This window comes from Martes martes (genome assembly GCF_963455335.1).
Source record: "Martes martes genome assembly, chromosome: 6".
NCBI lineage: Eukaryota > Metazoa > Chordata > Mammalia > Carnivora > Mustelidae > Martes > Martes martes.
The window spans coordinates 82,666,384-82,689,924 of NC_137893.1; the positions used below are offsets into that span (position 1 = coordinate 82,666,384).

The 23,541-nt window shown below is 40.2% G+C and overlaps 1 protein-coding gene across 1 annotated transcript; it reads right to left on the minus strand.

Moving 5' to 3' along the window:
• Positions 1–270: 270 nt before the first annotated feature.
• On the minus strand, positions 271–17,187 carry LOC308343902 (amine sulfotransferase-like). The gene is made up of 7 exons (XM_080805133.1): positions 17,024–17,187; positions 14,709–14,861; positions 9,679–9,887; positions 5,528–5,651; positions 4,415–4,509; positions 2,451–2,634; positions 271–654 (listed from the first exon to the last, which is right to left on the minus strand). Exons 2-7 carry the CDS (start codon positions 14,848–14,850, stop codon positions 533–535), a joined length of 876 nt encoding a protein of 291 aa, XP_080661259.1. The 5' UTR covers positions 14,851–14,861; positions 17,024–17,187; the 3' UTR covers positions 271–532.
• Between the last annotated feature and the right edge of the window lie 6,354 nt (positions 17,188–23,541).

Below are 23,541 nucleotides of genomic sequence, written 5' to 3' on the forward strand. Positions count from 1 at the left end.
TGCAGAAGGAAATCAAAGAAGACACAAACAAATGGAAAGACGTCTCATGTTTGTGGATTTTTTTTATTTGACAGAGAGATCACAAGTAGGCAGAGAGGCAGGCAGAGAGAGAAGGGGAAGCAGGCTCCCTGCTGAGCAGAGAGCCCGATGTGGGGCTCAATCCCAGGACCCTAAGACCATGACCTGAGCTGAAGGCAGAGGCTTAACCCACTGAGCCACCCAGGCGCCTCTTAAATGACTTTTTAGGAATAAAACAGTACTCAGCAACATCCCAACACAACTCATCATGACAGTTTATTAACTTTTTTGAGAAATTATGGCGTGGAAACCCTCTGCTAAACAGAAACTGGGGGATCCCTGCCAATGGAAAACAGGCCACAGATGGCAAATGATGGAGAGTTGGTATATTCATAGTTATTCATCATTCAGGCTTTGCAATAATGATTCAGTGACAGTCAAAGATGAAAGTGTACAATTCAATATGTTTTCTTCTGAAAGTGCTTTCTTAAAGGATCTGTGCCTTGCTCACATTCTAGTCTTCATTCATGTCCCAGATGAACTCCAGGGGAAAATCTTTCATCTCCCTTTGGAAAATCTTGTCAAACCTTTCATTCTGCTCAACAGTCAGGTGATTTTTCCAGTCTCCAATGTTACCTGGGAGGAAAAACAAGCCAACTGCATCAGTGAAGATTCCAGGGAGAAGGGGACATGATACCTTAGTGGTGTTGGGAGAAGCATTGCTGGCACTCTCATTTTTCTCCCCATAAGGCCCCCCACTGACTCCTGCACATGGCCATGCCCCATCACTCTCTCACCTCCTGGCCAGGGGGCAAACTCATCCTGGCAGTTCTGCTGTAATTGAAGATCACTTGCCCAACTTCTCAGCTGGCAGCCAGATGGAAAAGAAGAAAACCCTGGCAACTTGTTTACTATTGTGTTCCAGGCTAGCTTGGGCTCTGGTAGTTTTCTGAAGTCCTTTAAAAGTTCCATCCAATCACATATCAATGAGCTAACATTTACTGATGAGTACACGGATGCTCAGAGAGACTTGGAAAATGCCGCCCAAGGTCCTACACTTTGGGTCAGCTCACCTGTAGTTACTCCTTTACCCACTTTAGGTTCACAACAGTCTTACTTTAAACTTCTAGATGTGGAGTCCTGATGACACACAGAGGCTGACAGAAGCAGAAGCAAGAAAAGAAACACTGATCTTCAAACACACTGCACTGTAAAGAAATAACTGAAACAAACAGAAACTCTAAGGAAACCGGAAACACAAACCACAACAGTGCAGGACGCTCACACTAGTGCAAATGATATCCCGCCCCGTTGCAACTCACCTAAGAGAAGAGTGCAAGTGAGCGCACAAAAAACGTACAGGGATGCATGTCACTTCCACAGGTGGTTTGGCTCCTCCTAGTTTTCCTCTTAGCCATTTCAGTCTGTCATTTTCAGGTGTGTGAAAGACGGAGGAACACAGAACATTTTCTCTTTTCAAAGAGAAACAAGTTGCAGGTGCAAGGACAGGGGCAGTTGAGAAGGGGCTTAGCATCGACAACACGGTAGGGTTTGCGGGGCATAACAGGAAGGCAAGTCCCCACCTCAGGTGGGCTCCAAGGTACCAGTGGTCATATTTTCAAGTTGAACAGGAAAAGACATAGGAAGAGATTATGTGAAGGAAATCCTAATTTAGAGAAATCAAAGTGCATATTTCTTGCTACTTGACATAGAGTCAGAGAACCCTGTGATCGAATACAAAATGTATGTCTCTAATTCTGTATTTACATTATCCGTGTACTAAAATCAGAAAATATCACTTAGAATGATGGTATAAAATAAAAGAAATATTTTAACATGTTCAAATGAGTTAGTTATATAAGGAGTTATACATCTAAAATCCCAGTCACAAGAAGTATGAGATATTGAGACAAATGAGATATTCCTATACTTTTTTATGATGTAAGAATCTGGTTTCCTAGAGAACACATGACAGTCCTGCCCAGGAACAAAAGTACAGTGAATGTGTGTTCTTAAGTCATCCCTGGAGGAACTTGAGGGTAAAGCACAGAGATGGAAGAGTAGCCAGTGAGGGCCAGCAGACCTGTCTTTACCTCTCCATCACAAGCTGAGCCCACGCTAATGAGGGGAAGCAGTCTAACACTAAATGAACAACCATTTTGTGGCAGACATTGTGCTAGGAATTGGTAGATTGTCAGGGGGCCTTGGGGAAGACCTTGTGACTTTAAGTTACTCATTAGATTCATTCAGAGAACAAATACTAGAGTCTCCTTGTAGAATACCAGAAGAAATCATAGGAAATCATCTTCCTAGCGAAATGAATAGGCCCATGAGGGCCCATGATGTTAGGAAAGTCCACCAACAAGCTTAGAAGCGACATTCTGGCTCATTGCTACCACAGTGCCACTTGGCCACTCTGTGTTCACCCTCACCTTTGCGAAGGAAATGACCTTTTACATTCGGCCCATATCCAGTGGCTATTATATTGTCATAATTTGCCAGTGGGTCATACTTCATGTTCTCAAACGTGGCCTGTCTCACAACTGCATCCATATCCTCCTCACTCAATCTTTTCCCCAGAAACTTGCAGATTTTTGACACAGAACCTCTGAGATCCTGAAATAAATCAGAGTATGATATTATGCACAATATAAGAAAGAAAACATCAACAAAAGTCATAACTAACTATTGTTATGGGAGTGAAAAATGCAGGTGCTTATGCTGGCTAGAAAAGTGGAGTTGGACCATGAGAAGTGACTTGCTTATTCCTTCTTGGTAAATTCGTCCTTCACTGTGCACTGTTCTACAGCACATTTGGGTTCATTTAAGAACACTCATGTTCATTTTATCTGCGTTAACTCAGCAGTGTATTGGGGAGTAGATACCTATGTCAGACACTGCCCATGTGAAGGAGCAGGGGCACAGAGGCACAACAGGGAATCGGAGCTGGGAATTCAGTATGCTGACCTATGGGCAGAGAGTAATTGTGTAACAGAATTCAGAGAAAGTCTCAACAGAGATGACAAATTTGTTCTGAGAATTCAAGCAAAAACAGGCATTTTCTAGATAGTCAAACTGAAGGGGTGGAGTCCAGACAAAAGAAGGAATATATGCAGTGTTGGAGTTGCAAGAAAAGTATGAGATACCAGGTCACAGGACCATCAGAATTTGAGTTTCCCTGGTGGAGCTTCACAGGCACATGGCTTGGGTGAGAAAGTGGGGACAAGAGGCTGGAGACAATGGAGAGGCCATAGTATGAAGAAGGTTACAAGGCCAATCATGATGGGAGTGTCTCTTTGGTAGGTGTTACAGACTCAACAAGAGAGTCCAGGCATGGTGTCATGAGCTTGGGGCAGGGGTAACAGAAACCAGGGACAAATACTCAGCAGGTGGCAGCCCTTAATCTTGCCTGGCTTGCAGCTCTTTCTCCTCTTTCCTGCTTAGAGACCCCTGATGGTGTTTGGGTAGCAGTGCCCAGTCCCTGTCCCGTAATGATCCTGATTGATCCAAGATATTCATGGTAATCCCATTGACTTCTAGGAGACATTCACCTAGGTTGGTCACATGCCCCAATTTTGGTATTGAAACAGAAAGATAAAGTCAAATAGAAGTTTAAAAGAGTGATTTTCCTCCTAGTGATGAGACGGGAGCAAAGCACGGCAAGGAAGTCCTTCTTGTCCCACTTCCCTCTCTTTCTGCCATACATGCTGTCATCTGAGGACATGACTTTGGAGCTACAACAACCATCCTGCTACTATGAGAGGAGACATCATTGCCACACTAGATATGATAGGAAAGAAGGACAGAAAATGCCTGGGACATTCACGACATACTGAGGATGCCACAAACAATATCAGTCTAGCCTGCCTCTGGGATTCAGTCAATCAGTAATAGAAGTTCTTCTGTTTTAATGCGTTCATCGTTGACTACTGGGAGCTGTATTCCTTCTAATCATACACAGACGTTTCATTTAATTTTTCATGCAGTGCTTAACCATACACAGATAAGATTAAAGTTTCCCATGAGATGCATCCCACAATGATGAATATAACATCTGGGAAGTTACCAGAATCAAAATGCAGAAAATTGATTTCATAATCCATCAATGGGTGACCAAAAATCTGGCTCATGATAGTCAAACACATATATGGCCTCATAGATTAACAGACAATGACTCACACACAGTCAGTTTTTGAAAAGAAAGTTCCAGTTAGTTAATTGTAAATGACAACGTGGTAATCAAGATCCAGGTCAATAGAAGAAAGATGTCTCTTGTACACCTAATCTGGGATCTCAAATTTGATATTGTTTTTGGGTGTTCTACCCATGAACCATCAATTCATTTAGTCAGGGTGCCTTTCAGCTGCCACGAAGTCTCTGACGTCATGTTTCTCACCTTCTTTATCTCCTCATACATCATGAACTGAATGTTGAAGAGGCTTCTGTGCTCATACCAACCTTTGATGTGGTCAAACCAAAGGCTTCCCGTCACTGTGGGAAAAACAGGTACATATTAAGGTAAATATGGTGAATAGGTTGAGAAGAAGCTACAGCTGTGGGAGATGCAGGAATCTTATTGACATAGAAGGAAAAGGAAGTCTGTTTGCAGATACCTGATTTCCTCTGGCACCCGGTTATGGGAGAGATATCCACTTTCCCATGGAAACAATTATATGAACTCAAGGAGCAATCAGTCTCTTAAAAATGCATTTCATATAGACAGAAAATCATCTACCCACAGGAAGAGAAAAACCGAACCCGGAGAACAGAGAAAGGAATCCTCTCCTTTTTTGCTCCTCCCCCTGTCCCCAAAAACACAGGGAGCTATTTCCCTGCTGCATGCAACATGAAGGCTCCCTGATAGGTCATTTGAGCTCTGCACAGAGACTAATGTTAGTTAACTCTCCTGTTCCAGATCATCATCCCTACCTCTATAGCCTTTGTCCTGCTCAAACAGCCACACTGGCACCTCAGAATAGAATGCAAGGGGCAACTGGCTGCCTCCCAAGATAGAGTATGTAATGTGATCATGGGGTTGTGAGTTCGAGCCCCACACTGGGCATAGAGAACACTTAAAAAAATAAATAAAAATTTAATAAAAGTTAAAAAAGAGAGAGAGAAAGGAATGTGGAATAGAACTTTGTCAAATAGAGCTTCCCATGCAATATGCAGTGCACAGCCCAATCCTGTGATCTAAATTGAGATGCTTCTCTCTGAGCTAGAAGGGAAAACTGTAAGCTCATGAATCCCTTTTGCCATGGTTAGATGTAAATATTTTTTGGTGATATAACTGTAACTTGATGGTCCCCTGAGAGGGAGCAGGAGTAAGCAAAATTTGTAACAATGCCTGGTCGTGGTCATCCACGACAACCCTACCAACTGGCTTGATACATTGATTACTGACTCCCATTTGACTCTCTCTCATCATCTTCTCTCTGTCAAATTCATTAAGCATAAAAATTTACCACAGGACGCCAAACATGTAACTTATGCTATAAATTATAGTTACCTCTTCCTCCGAGAAATTGTTTCACGAATTCCTCAAAGGCACCTGTAAAATGTGACGTCACATTCTTTACAAAGTGAAAATATGAGCACATAACATCCTTAGGGTTTCTGTATACATAAATAATCTGGAAAGAAAGGAGGTATTCATTATTTCTGAGGCTTTCATTCTCTCATATTTTTACCCTACTACCTTCCAATCAGATGAAGCCTATTGTCTTAACTTCATACTTTCCTAATCATGGCATGTATATACTCAGCCCTCTTTGTATTTTGGGTTTCCCCTTCTCAGCCATGCCTCTCCCTTTACAATTGGCCTAGGGACTATCAATTACTCCTCAAGACACACCTCTCATGGTACCTCTTCTCAACTCACCCTGACAGAAAGCAACAAGTCTCTTGCCCCTATAGCAACAAGCTAATACATGCGACAATGCCCCATAAGTATAAAATTATATAACAATAGGAAAAACGTACTAAGTTATTTTCCCCAGATAATTTGCTATAATGGCAACCTTGAGCATCATAGGGCATTTAACATCATCCTGGACCTCAACCCACTAAAGACCAGCAGCATCACCACCCTAGCCAAAAATGCTCCAAGCATTCCAAATATCCTGTGGGGCAAAAAGTCTTCCATTTATGAAACAGTGTGGTAGATAAAAGCAATCCAAAAAGGGATCCAAACCATGAGTGGAGGGGCGGATATGTAATGAGAACAGAAATGGTCAACGCATCCCTCTTTTCTTCTTAAGGAGGGAAGGCAGTGAGTGGAAGTCTCCATTGTGGAGATCTATGATTGCAATGGTTTTTTGGGAGCCATTTACTGGGACAGGTGGAGCAGAATGCTATTGAGATTTGAGAAGACAGAAGACAATAGCAAGCAGTCGTTTTAGGAAAGTGGAGGGAGCAAAACACTTAAAAAGTAAAATTTGAGAATTGAGGCCATAAAAGTAAAACAAAGATACAGCTTTTAAGTGTATTGGTTTTTTTCCTATCACACTACCAGAATCATGAACACAGGTACAAATATACACGTATTGGGTTTCACCAGAATTAGGTGTTGGCAGATGATTGTAATAGAGTTCACTGCAGCAAGGGAATTGAGACAAAAGAGATTTGAATGTCAAATATGGAGCCATTGGTGGATGGGGAGAAGTGGAAGAGATGGATGAGAGAGTGTGGAGAGGGTGGGGAGAAGTTGAGGGGGAGGGAACTGGAGATCTGAATGTGGTGACTGGTCACTACAGGGACACCTGAAAGGAGTAGGAGGCAAAGGAGGCAGCTCTCAGAGAACAAGGTGCTTCAAGTCAGGATTCAAGTTAGGGCAATTACTGGTGATGCCTTTGTTCATTCACTCAACTCTACTACCCTGTGGTCACTGTCCTGTGTACTGCAAACTCCATCTCTCTCATGGGTTTACACTCTGGCCAGAAATGGACAATAAATAAACAGGTAAACAGATGACAGATGGTGTCATAAATTAAGGCAGGCTTATCACCCATTATAAACTCCAGAGGCTGGTGGAGGTAAAGGTCACTGGAGGTGACATCAACACTGTGAGGTCTGGCAGAGCTAGACATTTGGGAGGCCAGTGCAGATTCTGAGGGGTCAATGTGAAGGAGGCAACCTTGCCCTTGCATGACGCTGAGAATGAGTGCCTCCTTCCTGTTGACCCCGCTGGGGCAATTTTGATCACCCTTGTCTGGTGCTCACAGAAAACCATTCACATCAAATTTGATATAATCCCATGAGTGACAGGAGTGCTAGTAGGGAGGAAGGTAATGAGTCAAGAGCTGAAATTACCAATGCGTAGCGGTGATGATCCAGGGAGAGGGAGAGAAAATCCCTCAGGAGAGATGAAGGATTTCCTCTGAGGTTTCCTTGGAATTCCAAGGCACTAGGTACACTTGAAGAGAAAATAGGCAAAATAGGGGAAGTGTGAAAAAGAAAGAGAGAGGGCACACAGAGCAAAGAGAAAGAATTGCTAGCATTGTATATATCATTGCTACTACAGCTGATTCATGTATGAAAGAACGTCTTTTGGAGAAGTGTCTGTTCATGCCCTTTTGAGGACATGAGCTTTGAGGTTTTTTGTGTGTGGTGTGAGAGAAAGGTCGAGTTTCATTCTTCTGTACATAGTTGTCCTATTTTCCCAGCACCATTTATTGAAGAGACTGTCTTTTTTTCCACTGGATATTTTTTTTCCTGCTTTGTCAAAGATTATTTGACCATAGAGCTGAGGGTCCATATCTGGACTCTCTACTCTGTCCCAGTGGTCTATGTGTCTGTTTTTGTGCCAGTACCATGCTGTCTTGGTGATCATAGCTTTATAGTAGTTTGAAATCAGGCAACGTGATGCCTCCAGCTTTGTTTTTCTTTTTCAACATTTCCTTATTGGTCCAGGGTCTTTTCTGGTTCCAAATAAGTTTTAGGATTGTTCGTTCCAGCACTGTGAAAAATGCTGGTGGAATTTTGATCAGGATGCAATTGAAAGTATAGATTGCTCTGGGCAGCATAGACATTTTAACAATCTTTATTCTTCCAATCCATGAGTATGGAATGCTCTTCCATCTTTTTGTGTCTTCTTCAATTTCTTTCATGAGTATTCTGCAGTTCTTTGAGTACAGATCCTTTACCTCTTTGGTTAGGTTTATTCCAAGGTGTCTTACGGTTCTTGGTGCTGTACTAAATGGAATAGATTCTCTAATTTCCCTTTCTATATTTTCATTGTCAGTGTATAACAAAGCAACTGATTTCTGTGTATCAATCTTTTATCCTGCCACATTACTGAATTGCTGTATGAGTTCTAGTAGTTTGGGTGTGGAATCTTTTGAGTTTTCCATATAAAGTATCATGTCATCTGTGAAGAGAGAGAGTTTGACTTCTCTGCCAATTTGAATACCTTTTATTTCATTTTGTTGTCTGAGCAAAGATGCCCTTCAACAGATAAATGGATAAAGAAAATATGGCACATATATACAATGGAATATTATGCAGCCATCAGAAAGGATGAATACCTAATTTTGTATCAACATGAATGGGACTGGAGGAGATTATGTTGAGTGAAATAAGTCAAGCAGAGAAAGTCAATTATCATATCATTTCACTTATTTGTGGAACATAAGGAATAACATTAGGAGAAGGAAAGGAAAAGTGAAGTGGGAGAAATCAGAGGGGAGAATAAGCATGAGAGACTGTGGACTCCAAGAAATAAACTGAGGGTTTTGGAGGGGATGGTGGTGGGGGGATGGGTGAGCCTAGTGGTGGGTATTAAGGAGGGCTCGTATTGCATGGAGCACTGGGTGTGGTGCATAAACAATGAATCTTGGAACACCGAAAAAAATAAAATTAAATTAAGATGTAAAAACGTAAAAAAAAATTTTTTGAATAGAACTTCAAGAACTAAATAAAATGTGCTACAAATTGCAAAGTCAATGTCTATAAGTTTCTAAATTTTTTACCATTTAAAAATGTTAAAAATATTTAAAAATTAATATGAAATATTATTGATGGAAAAGCATACATTTCATATAATGTTTTAGAAGCAAGAAAGAAATAATAGCAGTTTACCCTGTAATTGAACATAACAGTAATAAAACAAATGCATATTTGAAACATAAAAAAATGAAAGAATATATATTATATGTGATAATATAACACACTCTATAAGGTAAATTAAATGCATACATATATATATACTTTCACTTTTTTAATGGCTACATTACTTGTATAATCAGAAAACAAAGGGTGCAAGATACAAATCTGATACTATAAGATAAAAAAACAGAAGGCTATTAAAAATTGAAGTAAAGGGGTGCCTGAGTGGCTTAGTTGGTTTAGCATCTGCCTTCAATCCAGGCCATGATCCCAGGGTCCTGAGATCAAGCTCTGCATGGGTGTGGTGGGGGGAGGCGTCCCTGAGCAACAGGGAGCCTGCTTCTTCCTCAACCTGCCCTGATTGTTCTCTCTTTCTCTCTCTCTCTCTCTCTCAAATAAATAAATGTCTTTAAAACAAAAAAGAAAACTAAAGTGTGTATAATGCTACATTTGCCAACAGCTGGACGAGTGCACAGTGTTGATGTCATGAAATGAAATGAAATGAAATAGTGAAAAAGAGCAGTTAGCCCTCAGCAGTCAGAGTCCATTTCCTACTTTGGCTTTTTTGTTCTTCAGTCCACTGGGAACCAAGTAGTATGGGAGGTGGGTAGAGAAGAGACGAGGGGATGGTCTTTCCCCAAAATCCATTTTTCGAAAGTTGTACTCAAGGAAGGGGACTCGATCTATGGTTTCCAGTTTTCCAGCGCCTTTGCGATGTTCCTCAGAATAAATCAGACTCAATAATTGCTGAAACCAGATGGTTCCTGTAAAGAAATAATTTTGTTTTCAATGATGATCCAAAATGGAAGTGATGTATCATTAATTTTTTTTATTTTTTTTTATTTTTTTTAAATTTATTTATTTGTTAGAGAGAGAGAGCGAACGAGCATAGGCAAACAGAGTTGTAGGCAGAGGCAGACGGAGAAGCAGGCTCCCCGCCAAGCAAGGGGCCCGATGTGGGACTCGATCCCAGGACGCTGGGATCATGACCTGAGCCGAAGGCAGCCGCCTAACCAACTGAGCCACCCAGGTGTCCCTATCATTAACTTTTCTAATCAGAGTTTGTTACTATAATAAGTACAATGTAATTTCATCTGAATGGAATTGTTAATATATGTAAAGTGCAGTGTGGGAGAAAGAAAACAAATATGGCCTTTCTTTTCCTGCTTCAGAAGATGCTCCACTTGAAACTCTGTGGGCATTTGTCCCACAAATTTATTCATCGACTCTTCTGTGTTTTCTTCTGCTTCATATACAGGAATTTTAAATGATCTTCTATGCCTGCCTCCTTACTTCCTTCCCCAACCCCACTCCTAGAACATGAGCCAAAAGAAGCCAAGGAAAAGGAACTCCATGTAAGGAGGCACTTCCCAGCCTTCTGCACTTCCCCTCGTTTCCTTCTGTACCCATGACCTCCACTTCAGGAAACAGTGTTCATTATAAATCCCTAAAGGAGGCCCCGGGACACCCACATGGAGACAGGAAGGAATTTAAGAAACAAAACAGGTTAACACAGAGGGGGAAAAAGAGAGAAAGGGAAACCATAAAACAGTCTCTTAACTCCAGTAAACAAATACAAAGAACAGAAGTAAATGACGAGAATCATGAGATGGAGGAGGTACGTAAGAAACTGGAGCACCAACAAGGAAATGACCCATTTACAGAAGGAGGTCACAGCCATTGAGACTAAGCTTGAACAGAAAAGCAGTGACCAGCACAATCTGCTCCAAGCCTGCCAGATGCAGGACATCAGGTGGGCACTGTCTAAGGGCACTATGGAAGGCATTAGTGAGGGAAAGTGTAGCTCCTATGGGGAGGATTCAGTGAGTGGTTCCCAAAGAACCTCCAGTTCTCTGTGTGAGAAGCCCTCATTGAGATTGACTATGGTGACCTGAGTGGAGATCCGATGATGCCCAGGCTGAGGAGATCAAACAGGAGGTGAGTACACTGCAGCAGAAACTGCATGAGCAGCGATTGTACTCCAGCATATAGCTGCCCCTGCCATGAAAGCCGTGGAAAACCTAGGAAGTGTCTGAGACAAGTTCCAGGAGACCTCAGATCCGTTGGGGGAAGAAGCCCAAAAGCAAGCCAGGAAAGCCAAGTAGGCATTTGAACAGATCAAGAAGGAGCACTTTGACTGCTTCAATGCTTGCTTTGAATCTGTGGCCACCAACATTAATGAGATCTACAAGCCTTATCTGGCAACAGAGTATCCAGGCATTTCTGAGCCCACAGAACCCTGAGGAGCCCTACTGGGATGGCACCAGCTACAACTATGTGGCTCCTGGCAAATGCTTCTGGTCTATGGACAACTTGTCAGGGGGTAGAACAGGGGCAGCTCAGGCCTTGCCACAACTACACTAGAAGCCAGCCTCCTTCTTCATCCTGGGTGAGACCGATGCTGCCCTGGATGATACCAGCATTGCCAGGGTGGCAAATTACATCAAGGAGCAATGAACTTGCTACTTCCAGGCCACCGTCATCTCTCTGAAGGAGGCTGAGAGCCTTCTTGCTGTCTACCCCGAGCAAGGGAATTATATGAGCAGCAAAGTCCTGACCTTCCACCTCACCAAGTACCCAGATGCCACCGCCAACCCCAATGAACAGTAGCAAAAATTCTGCCCTCCTACCCTGTCTCTGGCCCTAAGCTATGCCTCTTTTAACCTCTGGATATTTAGCCCCAACCTTCCCCTTCTTCTTGTCCCTAACTGGTATAATCATGGGATTCAGGCACTGCTGACAAGTATCAAGTGGAACAGAGGTGATACTAGGTCTGGAGCAAAAATTCCTTAGCTACAAGGAGCACCCAGGACTTTGGAAGGAGGTGCTGAGCTGAACTGAGCTAAACAGGGCCATCTGTCCATTAACCCCATCCCCTCTCCTCGACCTCCCCCCCAATCACCCATAATCATGGGTCCCTTGGGCCCTTTGATCTTACTTGTATGTGGGTATGTATGTATGTATATATGTGTCCATGTGTGCATATATGAGTGTGTTTGCAAAATAATAAAGATATTGGAGACCCATCTTAGAAGGAGTCTAGACTGAATCTGATTTGAAGAGAGCTCTATATGACAGAACCCCAGGGCTGGGCAGAGGTATTTAGGACCTCATCGGAATCAGTCAGGTGAAACTGCCCTCTTTCACTCGTTCGTGTTTTCATTCATCTGTGTATTGATCAGGCATATCCTGAGCATTCTTTATTTGTCAGACTCTTTTCTCAAAATACAGAGCTGAATCAGATATGATTTCTACCCTCCTACTGAGGAGATGCAGTGGGTTCCTGATTTCTCATGGTCAGCAGAATCATATTTGTACATACTCTGAATGACAGAATAGGATGATCACCTCCAGGCTTCCTGAGCTGAACCTTGATGAATTGAGAAGATTTGGTTGGGCACTAGGAGCAGAGCCTGGGCTCTAAGGACAGACAGCTGTGAGTTCTAGTCCCTTTTTAAAATCACTTATTAGTTTGATGTTGGGCAAGCAAGTCTTTCAACTTTTTGTGCCTCCATTTCCTCATCTGTAAAAATGGAGCTAACAATATGACCTACTCCATAGGATGTAATGATGTCAAGCTCCTTGCTGGGGGCCTTATCCGTGCTTGGAGCCCAGTACGTGCTGACACATCAGAAGACAAGCCCTGTCATACCTAGACCCCTGAGAGCTCTGATCCCAATTGTTGGGGATAGGAGGAGCCTCCAAATCTGGGACATGCTAAATGCCTGGGTTACTGAGAAAGTTCCAGGGCCCCACTGGGATTTACCTGGTACGTGAAGGGCCTAAGGAAGCCTCTAGCTTCAGTCATGTATGGTATCCAGGTGCCTGGGCTCCAACCTAGGTTGTAAGGAAGTAGAGGAGAGGTAGACTGGGCCATATCCTGGCCGAATGTGTGTGAAGGTGCCTCTGGGAGCTAAGTGTGTCAGCTGCAGGGACCGTGCAGAGGAAGCACAGCCTGCTGCCATGAGGTCAGCATTTGCTCGTTCACGTACACTGTCAGACCGTCACCTTGTCCTGATTGTCTACTGCATTGTGTTTTGTAAATGTTCAACCAGATCTAATCACTCAAGTGTCCCATGAATCCATTCTCTAAGACATAGATTTATAAGATCTCTCCCCTTTTGACTACCATTGGCCGTCCCTCTCAAACTGCTGTTACATCTGCTAGACTCTTTTAAGACTTTGATATATATGAGTTCATTGAAACTATTATGGTGCATTTAATACAAATGGTATATTGAGTCGTTCTGCAATTTGCTTTCTTCACTTAACGTTTCTGAGATCTATGCGTGTTGTTTTTGCTAAATGTAGCTTCAACTCATCCTTTGCAACTGCCTAATAGAGTGTGATCATATGACTCTAACACACCTTCCCCCTTTCTTTTGTGATAACTAGTTAAGGCAGTTTTCCACTTTTGCTATTACAAAACTTGACACAGGAATATTGTGTGTGTGTGCGTGTGTGTGCGTGTGTGTGTGTGTGCATGTGTGTGTGTTTACCAAGGGTTGCTTCCTTGAAGTTCAATGCAGAGTCATAGGCTATTCATACTTTTGTTTTAAACAGATACTTCTAAATTGCTCCCCTGTACTGTGACATATTTTTCTTGAGTTTGTCCTAAGTGTAACATTGCTGTCTCCTTTAGATTCATCCTACATAGTGACATCTGTAAAACCATGGATTTGATGTGCTAATCATATATTTTTCTAATATATATGAAAAGGCATAACTGAAAAAAGTTTTCTGTACAGCAAGGAGAACTATCCACAAAATGAAAAGGCAGCCTATTGCAAGGGAAAAATATTTGGAAATCATTTATGATTAGGGGTTAATATAAAAACATACCAAGAATTCATATGACACAATAGCGAATATAACAAAGACAATTAAAACATGAGCAAAGGCTGTGAATAGACGTGCATGTATATATACACGCACAAAGATGAACATATGCATTATACACATGTCCATATGTTTCAGTCTAATCTGAGTGCTATAGCAAAAGTACACCCAAATAGTTGGGGATTATTACACATTATGGAATTAGTATAAGTTAATTTTCCTCCTTCTCATGCTCTTGGTTATTAGATATAATTTCAACTCTCTGCCCAAAGTAGCTGCCTAAATGGTAAATATTTCTGCAACCTTTCCAAGCCCACTTTAGCACCTTAGTGTTTGATAGGGTGTCTTCAACATAGTTACTTCAGTATTTTCTCCGTTTCCTTGTCCACATCAAAAATAACTTCTAGGGACACCTGGGTGGCTCAGTCGGTTTAGCATATGCCTTCAGGTCAGGTCATGATCCCAGGGTCCTGCTTCTCCCTCTGCCTGCCACTCCCCCTGCTTGTGTGCTCTCTTACTGTCTCTGTCTCTCTGACTAATAAATAAATAAATAAATCTTAAAAAAAATAACTTCTAGCTACATTGTAAAAGACCTATTTCATAAGATATTAAATTCAGTTGACACTATAATATCCAATAGATTATGTGTACATATCCATATAGAATACTACTAATAAAACAAGAGTTCCCACATTATAAAAGTATCATGTTACTTCTTAGATTAACTATTAGAACAGAGAACTCACCAGATTTGGGGTATGTGACTATGAAGACATCATTTTCTCTGATTTCAAAATTATCTAAATTTTCTATAAAGCCAATATCAACTGGTAAACGATTAAAATAATATCCTTTAAATTTGAATAAGAACTTTCCTATGTCTTCCATACTTCAGTCACCTGCAAAAGAGAGACAAAACGATTGGAAAGAAATTAGTAAAATTTTGTTTTCTTCCCTTCTGTCTCTCAGTTGTTGACCATATGCTGAGAAAAGAAACTGATATCTTGTTTTCTTCACAGTCACTGAAAACTGGCTGGCTCTGAAAGTTACTGTCCTGGATTCTGAGTGTGAGTTTGGTCCAATGCCAGGAGCCAGCTGTTCACAGGCTAGAGGTTAGTTTTATGGGTATGTGCTCCATTTTTATAGCTACAGGGAAAATGATTTGAAAATAATTTTTGTAGTTGCAAAAAGATACTTTAATCAGAAAGCACACATATATATGTATACACACACACACATACAAATGAACATACAAGTTGGACTTGAGCAGGCTTTAGAAACACTTGTCTCCCAGCACTCCTTCATCACCTGGGCTTTTTTCCCCCCATAACTGAAGTACAGTTGTTAACTTTCAGCAGGTTTCTAGAAGCTTTTCTTTATACATTTTCTGGGTGGGAGTTATCTATTCATGGTCTCTTTGGTAACTTTAAATTTTGTTTTCTTTCTTAACGTGCCACTTGTTTAGAATGACTGGGGTAGTGCAAGCAGAGTTAACAGTCATGACTGTCTTCCAGGAAGTTTGATAAACTGCATGTGAGCAATTCAGCTGTCTGTTATGACAAAATGAACAAAGGCACAAAGTAAAAGTCTGAGAGAAAACCCTCAAATAATGGTTGACACACACAAAGTGCAAATGCAGTCTCAAGAGTCATCATTTATGTGTACTTTTTGCGTTTCATTATTACCCCTCACTGACCATATGGAAGATAATCTACTTTGGTGCTATGAATCCTGGGGTTACAGTGGACTTGGGGGTTCTTCCAGATGACTCTGAAGTGACTTTTTTTCTGTTTCCCAAAGTAGTTGGACATAGGAACAGCTGAGAAAATCAGAGCTTCAGAATCCCACAATTTGAAAGCAATTCCAGGATGACCCAGAAAGGGTCATTATAAGACAAAGGGAAATAAGAAATCTTTAAAATATATTGTGACAGTCACACTGTTAATAAAAAACAGAGAACTGATAGACTCTCTTTACAAAGGAGATTTGGGAAAGCTGCAAAGTAGTTGGAATCATCACCATGAATTGGTAGCCAGGGAAGAAAGGGGGACCAGACAGGGAAGGGTAGTGGAAGAGAGAGGAGATAAGTTATTCTGCCACTAGAGTTAATTAAGGCTCCTCAGAGTTGCCGTCCTTGGGGTTCAAAGAAACAACCTAATTTATGACTCCATGCCCACTGGGCTCTAATGTTAACTTCCATTATCAAGGAGCACTGGCTCCCTAACAGAAGCCAATTCCATGTCTTGGGATCAAAACAATACCAATGAGCCTTAACATCTTGACTTTTTCCTGAAGGAAACATAATTCTACCACCTTATACTCTACTTATATTACATCCTAGTATAATTACTACACTCATGGTGAATTAAATATTTCTTTTAGTGTATGTTCTTAAATGTCTAAATGAATATTTAGAATCAGAAAATGGCTCAGTTCCTTTGAAATCAAAGCAAAAGAAGGACAGTGTAGTCTTGCTTCCTGCAGAGGAGCTGATACCTTACACATTTTTAGCCTAGTGTTTAGAAAAACACCAAACACCTAAAACTGCATAACTAGTTAAGTACAGACAAGAAAAAGGAAGCAGAGAGTATATTATCCCAAAAATATCCATTTGGCGTGTGAATGATGTTTTAGTTGAAAGCAATTAAGACCCAACAGACTCAACAGCTTTCTACCTTCTGCTTAAAGGGATTTAGATAGGGAGCTACACCAGGAATAGAGCTCCTACCACATGTTACTTTTTCTATTAGACTCTTTTGATGGCATGGTACACATCTCTACCACATATGGGCTCCCCTCATCTACCTGTGAATGGTCTTCCTCCTCTTTCATTTCTGAAGCATTTCACCCCCTCCTCCTTAGCTGAGGATGGTTTATAAGACTAAGTTGTCAGACTGCCTTTGACTCATCACGACTTTGTGGGTCTCCCACACACATGTAGTTACATTTCTCTTCTGTGAATCTATCTGTCTTATAACAATTTAATTATTAGACCAGCCAGAAAACCTAGAAAGGAAAAAGGAAACTTTTTTCATCCCCAAACTAGAATGAAGCTACTCACCTTAGAGTTCTTTGAAATGAAGTATGAACTTCTGATATGAAGGCAAGTGAGAAGAATAATTGTGTGCCGTTGAAGGAGAAAGACACAGATAAAAACTAAGTTTCCCCCTAAGAGATTTAGCGATTCACCAATTAGAGCTCCCAGAATCAGAACTCATTAAGGAGGAGGGATTAGGCTGATGTTAACCAGTAGATCATCAAAAGGTCTAATGAAAAGCGCAGAGGCGTTTACCATAAATAATAGGAGATAAGTGCTTCAAGCAGCTTGGTGCTACTCAGAGAGGCTGGGTAGGGTTCAAAGTCTCTGCTCTTGAATTATAGCAGAAAATATGCATGTATTCTCTTGCTGTCCCACCCATGATACTCTGATGGCCAGAAACCAGTAGTACAATGGATTGAGTTGCTTCTTCAATAGCACCAGTATTGGTGTCTTTGAATCTTTGTGTTGTTTCTTATGGAACAGAATGGAGAGTAAGTGTAAAGTGTGAACAATTTGAAGTTGAGGGAAAAAATCCACATCTGCAAGAAGAAAGTAGAAGTATTTTGAGGGATTAGATACTTTTCCAAATTCTCCAATATGCTTGACACAGGCATAATACTCACTTAACTACCAAACACCATTTACCTGCCATTAAACCCCTCCATTGTGTTCCTATTGCAAGTCCTCATACCACTATATCACAGAGTGAGAGACAGGTTTTGGGGTTGGCTCCGCAAGGACTGTTTTGTGTCCTCTTTGTCATGAGTTCCACACTCTCTCCAGTTAGTTTGTTTTCCAAATAGAATGGTCATAAAGGATAAACATTCAAAGGTTTACTCAAATTCCCTCTCTATGTACTTGGATTATTGACCTTACATGCTCTTCTCTTCTATTGTTACTTCTTCCTGAAAAACAAACTTCTCTTCACATGCGCTCAGATAAATCACCACTCGCTGGCATTTGTTGATGCCATGGCATGCACACTATCAGATTTGGAACATGACTCAGGCCCTTCCTAATGCATCTCCTCTCACTCCTCTTCTTTAAACACTTCACCAGTCAAAGGTGTCTTATGTTTCTCACTTAGAACGACTCTCGGGAACTTTAGAGTTCATCTTTGGTTTCATCTTTCCTATTGTCACCTTTATTAAAAAGAAATTTGATCTAAGGAAGGCTTTAATCCCTTTTGTTGGAGAAGTTTTACTGTTCAGAAAATAAGTGTTTAATGTGACAGAAATTTGACCTGGCAATTATTCAGAAAACCTTTTCCTCACAGTGTTCTCTGATTGAAATGTAACACATTCCATGAAGCAAAAGTTGTCAATTCCTAGAAAGGAATAATTGAGATTCCCTGAAGTAAATAACTTGAGTTTGGTGGGAATGCAAGTTGGTGCCACAACTTTGGAAAACAGTGTGGAGATTCTTCAAAAAATTAAAAATAGAACTACCCTATGACCTGGCAATTGCACTACTGGGGATTTACCCAAAGGATACCAATGTAGTGAAAAGAAGGGCCATATGTACCCCAGTGTTTAAAGCAGCAATGTCCACAAGAGCCAGACTGTGGAAAGAGCCTAGATGCCCTTCAACAGATGAATGGACAAAGAAGATGTGGTCCATATATACTATGGAATATTACTCAGCCATCAGAAAGGATGAATACCCAACTATTGCATCAACATGGATGGGACCAGAGGAGATTATGCTGAGTGAAATAAGTCAAGCAGAGAAAGTCAATTATCATATGGTTTCACTTACTTGTAGAACACTGTAGAACATATGGAATAACATGGAAGACATTAGGAGAAGAAAAGGGAAAGGGAAGAGGAAATCAGAGGGGACAATGAAGCCTGACAGACTGTGGACTCCGAGAAACAAACTGAGGGTTTTGGAGGGCAGGGGATGAGGGGATGGGTGAGCCCGGTGATGGGTACTAAGGAGGGCACATATTGCAAGGAGCACCAGGCATTATACATAAACAATGAATCTTGGAACACTTGATTTAAAACTAATGATGCACTATATGGTGAGTAACATAACACAATATAAATAAATAAATAACTTGAGGAAAGTAAACTGAAACTTCTAGTTAGGTTAATTTTCCTTATTTGCCAAACTTTGAGGGTGAAAAGTGGAAAAATTTCCTGCTTAAGGGTTTTATGCACAACTTCTGACCTATTATTGACTGACTGCTAAGCTGTGTTGGCCTTGTCTTAAATAGAACACAAGAATTAAGAAAAATATATATCTGAGTAGTAACATCAGAATGGGGGTAGACTCCACTGAATTAGTTTTAGTTAAGTCACTATACAAAAAAATTAAAGTAAAATAAAACAAGAAAGCAGAACAACCACTTCCGGGATAAGATCAGAATCCTAAAATATCTAGTTTTCAAAAAAAAGTACCATATGCCAAAAACCAGGAAAGTATGATACACATACAGAAAAAGAAAAAAAGCAATTAATAAAAACTGTGTCTGAATGGACCTAGATGCTGGACTTAGCAAACAAATCAGCTATAAAAAAATATGTCCTATTTGTTGAGTCACTACATCTCAAAAAAATTTTGATCTGACAGAAGAAAGAATTAGGAAACATGAAGACAAATCAATAGAGAAAATAATTACAAACAATAAGAAGAAGAGAAAGACAATGAAGAAAACTGAACATAGCCTCAGAGACCTGGAGAAAATGTCAAGCGTGCCAATGTAAGTGCAAGGAGAGGAAAGGGCAGAAAAGAATATCTGAAGAACTTATGATCCAGATCTTCCCAAATTTGATGGAAAACATTCATCTGCACATCCATGAAGCTCAACAAACAAGCGGGATCAAAGTGAAGGGATTTAAAGCTACACAGATCACAGTTAAATCACTGAAACATACATTTTAGGGTCCTTTTATTTCTGGGAAGGGTGCTTTCGGTATTTTGAGGAGGATTGTGTTACATCTGTAGACAGTGTTGGGGCGTAGGGACATTTAACGATATGCATCCTTCCAGTCCACAAAAATGAGATGTCTTTCCATTTGTGTGTGTCTTCTTCTTGGACTTCCTTCAGCAAAGTCTTGTAGTTTACATTGTGCAGGTCCTTCAGTTCCCTGGTTACATTTACAAAGATTTCATTGGTTTTGTTGCACCTATGAATGAGATACCTGTATTTCTTTTTCAGATATTTCATTATTAGTGTAAAGGAATGAAATATTTCTGTATATTGATTGTGTATCATACTTTACTCTGATTATGGATTCAACAGTTTTTTATGGGTTCATTGGGATTTTCTGTATATAAAGTCGTATCATCTGCAAGTGGTGGCTATTTTACTTCTCCCTTTCTGACTTGGATGCCATTTACTTCTTTGTCTTCCCTAATGGCTCTAGCTAGGGCTTTTAGTAGGAAAAGATTGGTGAGAGTGGGCAGCCATGTCTTGCTCCTGATCTTGGAAGAAAAGCTTTAAACCTTTCACTACTGAACATATTTGCTGTGGCTCCTCATAGATAGTCTTTATTATGTTGAGCTATATTCCTTCTGCACTCACTCTCTTAAGGGTTCTTAGCATGAAAGGATGTCTGTTTTCAGTTGTCTTTTTAGCATCTATTGAGATAATCATGGTATATTATCTTTGATTTTATTGCTATATTACATTTATTTAGTTGTGTGTGTTGAATGAAACTTGCATCCTAGAGATAAATCCCACTATATCCCAGGGATATACTACTATAATGTATTATTCAATTTGGTTGGCTTTTTTGTGCGGAATTTTGCATCAGGAATATTGGTCTATATTTTTTGTTTGTTTGTTTTTAAATTCAATTAGCCAACATATAATATATCATTAGTTTCAGATGTAGAATTCAGTGATTCATTAGTTGCATAAAACATCCCGTGCTCATTACATCACATTCCCTCCTCAAGCCCATCACCCAGTTACCCCGTCCCCCAACCCACCTCCCTTCCAGCAACTCTCAGTTTGTTCCCTACAGTTGAGACTCTCTAATTGGTTTGTCTCCCTCTCTAATTTCTTCCTTTTAATTTTTCCCTCCCTTCCCCTATGAAACTCTGCACTATTTCTTTTATTCCACATATGAGTATAAGCATATGATAATTGTCTTTTGCTGATTGACTTATTTCACTCAGAGTAATACCCTCCAGTTCCATCCATGTCAATGTAAATGGTAAGATTTCATCTTTTTGATGGGTAATATTCCTGTGTGTCTGTCTGTCTGTCTGTCTGTGTAGTAAATATACACTATAAATATTGTGGTCTTTCTATTCTCTCTGCTCCTTCTATAGTTTGGCTATTGTGGACATTGGTGCTCTAAACATTGGGGTGCTGGTGCCCTTTGGAGCCCTACATTTGTATCTTTGGGCTAAATACTTCATAGTGCAATTGCTGGGTCATAAGGTACCCCTATTTTTAACTTCTTGAGGAACCTCCATACTGTTTTCCAGTGTGGCTATACTAGCTTGCATTCCCACAAACAGTGTAAGAGGGTTCTCCTTTCTCTGCATTCTTGCTAGCATTTATTGTTTCCTGTCTTGTTAATTTTAGCTATTCTGACTGGGGTAAGGTGGTACACCATTGTGGTTTTGATTTGTATTTCCTTGATGCCCAGTGATTGCAGAGCATTTTTTTCATGTGTCTGTTGGCCATTTGTATGTCTTCTATGGAGAAATACCTGTGCATGTCTTCTGCCCATTTCTTGACCAGATTATTTATTTTGGGGTGTTGAGTTTGACAAGTTCTTTATACATCTTGGATACTAGCCCTTTATCAGATGTGTCATTTGCAAATATGTTCTCCCATTATATAGGTTGCCTTACTCCCATTATATAGGTGCATTTTGCTGGTTATGGGTCTGTTTAAATTTTCTGTTTCTTTCGGTTTCAATTTTGGTAGTTGGTGTCCTTGTCTGATTTTGGTACAAGGGTTAACAGTGGCGTTACAGAATGAGTTTGGAAATGGGTCTTCACCCTGGATATTGTGGAAGACTTTGTGGAGGATTGGTATTTTTTCCTTCAATGTTTGGTAGAATTCATCTGTAAAGCCATCTGATCCCAGGGATTTTGTGTTGGGCTGATAACTGATTCAATCTGTTGACTCCTCACTTGTCTGTTCAGATTATCTATTTCTTCTTGATTCAGTCTTCTAGGTTGTTTGATTCTACAAATGCATCCATTTATTCTAGATTATGTAATTTGCTGGCATATAATTGCTCATAGTCATCTCATGCTTCTATGTTTTATTGCTGTAGTATTACCTGCAATGTCTCCTCTTTCTTTTCTTTTCTTTTTTTTTTTTTTTTTTTTTTTGACTCATCTGTCTCTCTTCTTTGTTAGTCAAGGTGAAGTTTTGTCATTCTGGTTGATCAGTCTTAGCTTTGTTGATTCTTTTTATTGTTTTTCTGGTCTCAATTTCATTTATTTCTGCTCTGATTTTTTTTTAAGATTTTATTTATTTATTTGACAGACAGAGATCACAAGTAGGCAGAGAAGCAGGCAGAGAGAGGAGGAAGAAGGCTCCCTGCTGAGCAGAGAGCCCAATGTGGGGCTCGATCCCAGGACCCTGGGATCATGACCTGAGCCGAAGGCAGAGGCTTTAACCCACTGAGCCATCCAGGCACCCGTCTGCTCTGATCTTTTGATCTTTATTATTTCCTCCTTCTGCTTACTTTGGGCTTAACATGTTCTCTGGTTCCTCAAGCTGTAAAATGGAGTATGTTATTTGGTCTCTTTCTAATTTGTAATATGTGATTAATGGATTTATATGTCCATGTAGTACTGTTCTCTCTGCACCCCGTAAGATTTAATATGATGTTCTAAAAAAGTTTTGATATGTTGCATTTCCATTGCATTTGTTTTGAGATCATGTTTTCTTTTATTTTTTTTATTTTTTTATTGTGTTATTTAGTGACCATAATATATCATTAGTTTTTGATGTAGTGTTCCAAGATACATTGTTTATGTACAAGACCCAGTGCTCCATGTAATATGTGCCCTCCTTAATACTCACCACCAGGCTCATTCATCCCCCCCAGCCTCCTCCCCTCTAAGACTCTCAGTTTGTTTCTCAGAGTCCACACTCATGTTTTCTTTTCCTTATAATTTATTTTTGACTCACGAGTTATTCAGAAGTGTCATTCAATTTCTATATATTTGTAGATGTTTTCAGTATCATACAAAGTCAGCAAAGATGGTATAAATTTAATCTTCTGAAATTTCCTAAGATTTTTGTATCCTATTATATAATCTATACTGCACAATAATGAGATGAATGTATATTTTGCAGGTGTTGGATGGAATCTTCAATGAATGTGTCTTAAGTCGATTTCTTCTAAAGTATGTTTCCATTCTAATGTTTCCTTGTTGATTTTCTGTCTGGATAATGTATCTACTGCTGATAGTGGAGTGATGAAGTCTCTTAGTACTACTGGATTGCTATACACTTAGCCCTTAAGATCTGTTAGCATTTGCTTAATATTTTTCAGTGCTTCCATTTGGGGAGTAGAAATACTTGTGGTTTTTATACCTTCTTGATGTATTGA

Bases quoted from the DNA above. Each gene is read 5' to 3' on its own strand.
- LOC308343902 (XM_080805133.1), bottom strand. From the start codon at position 14,850: ATGGAAGACATAGGAAAGTTCTTATTCAAATTTAAAGGATATTATTTT. The intron at 4,510-5,527 runs GTAACTATAATT...TTTTTCCCACAG, and splicing joins ACAATTTCTCGGAGGAAGAG to TGACGGGAAGCCTTTGGTTT. The intron at 2,635-4,414 runs GTGAGAAACATG...GATTTATTTCAG, and splicing joins TGTATGAGGAGATAAAGAAG to GATCTCAGAGGTTCTGTGTC.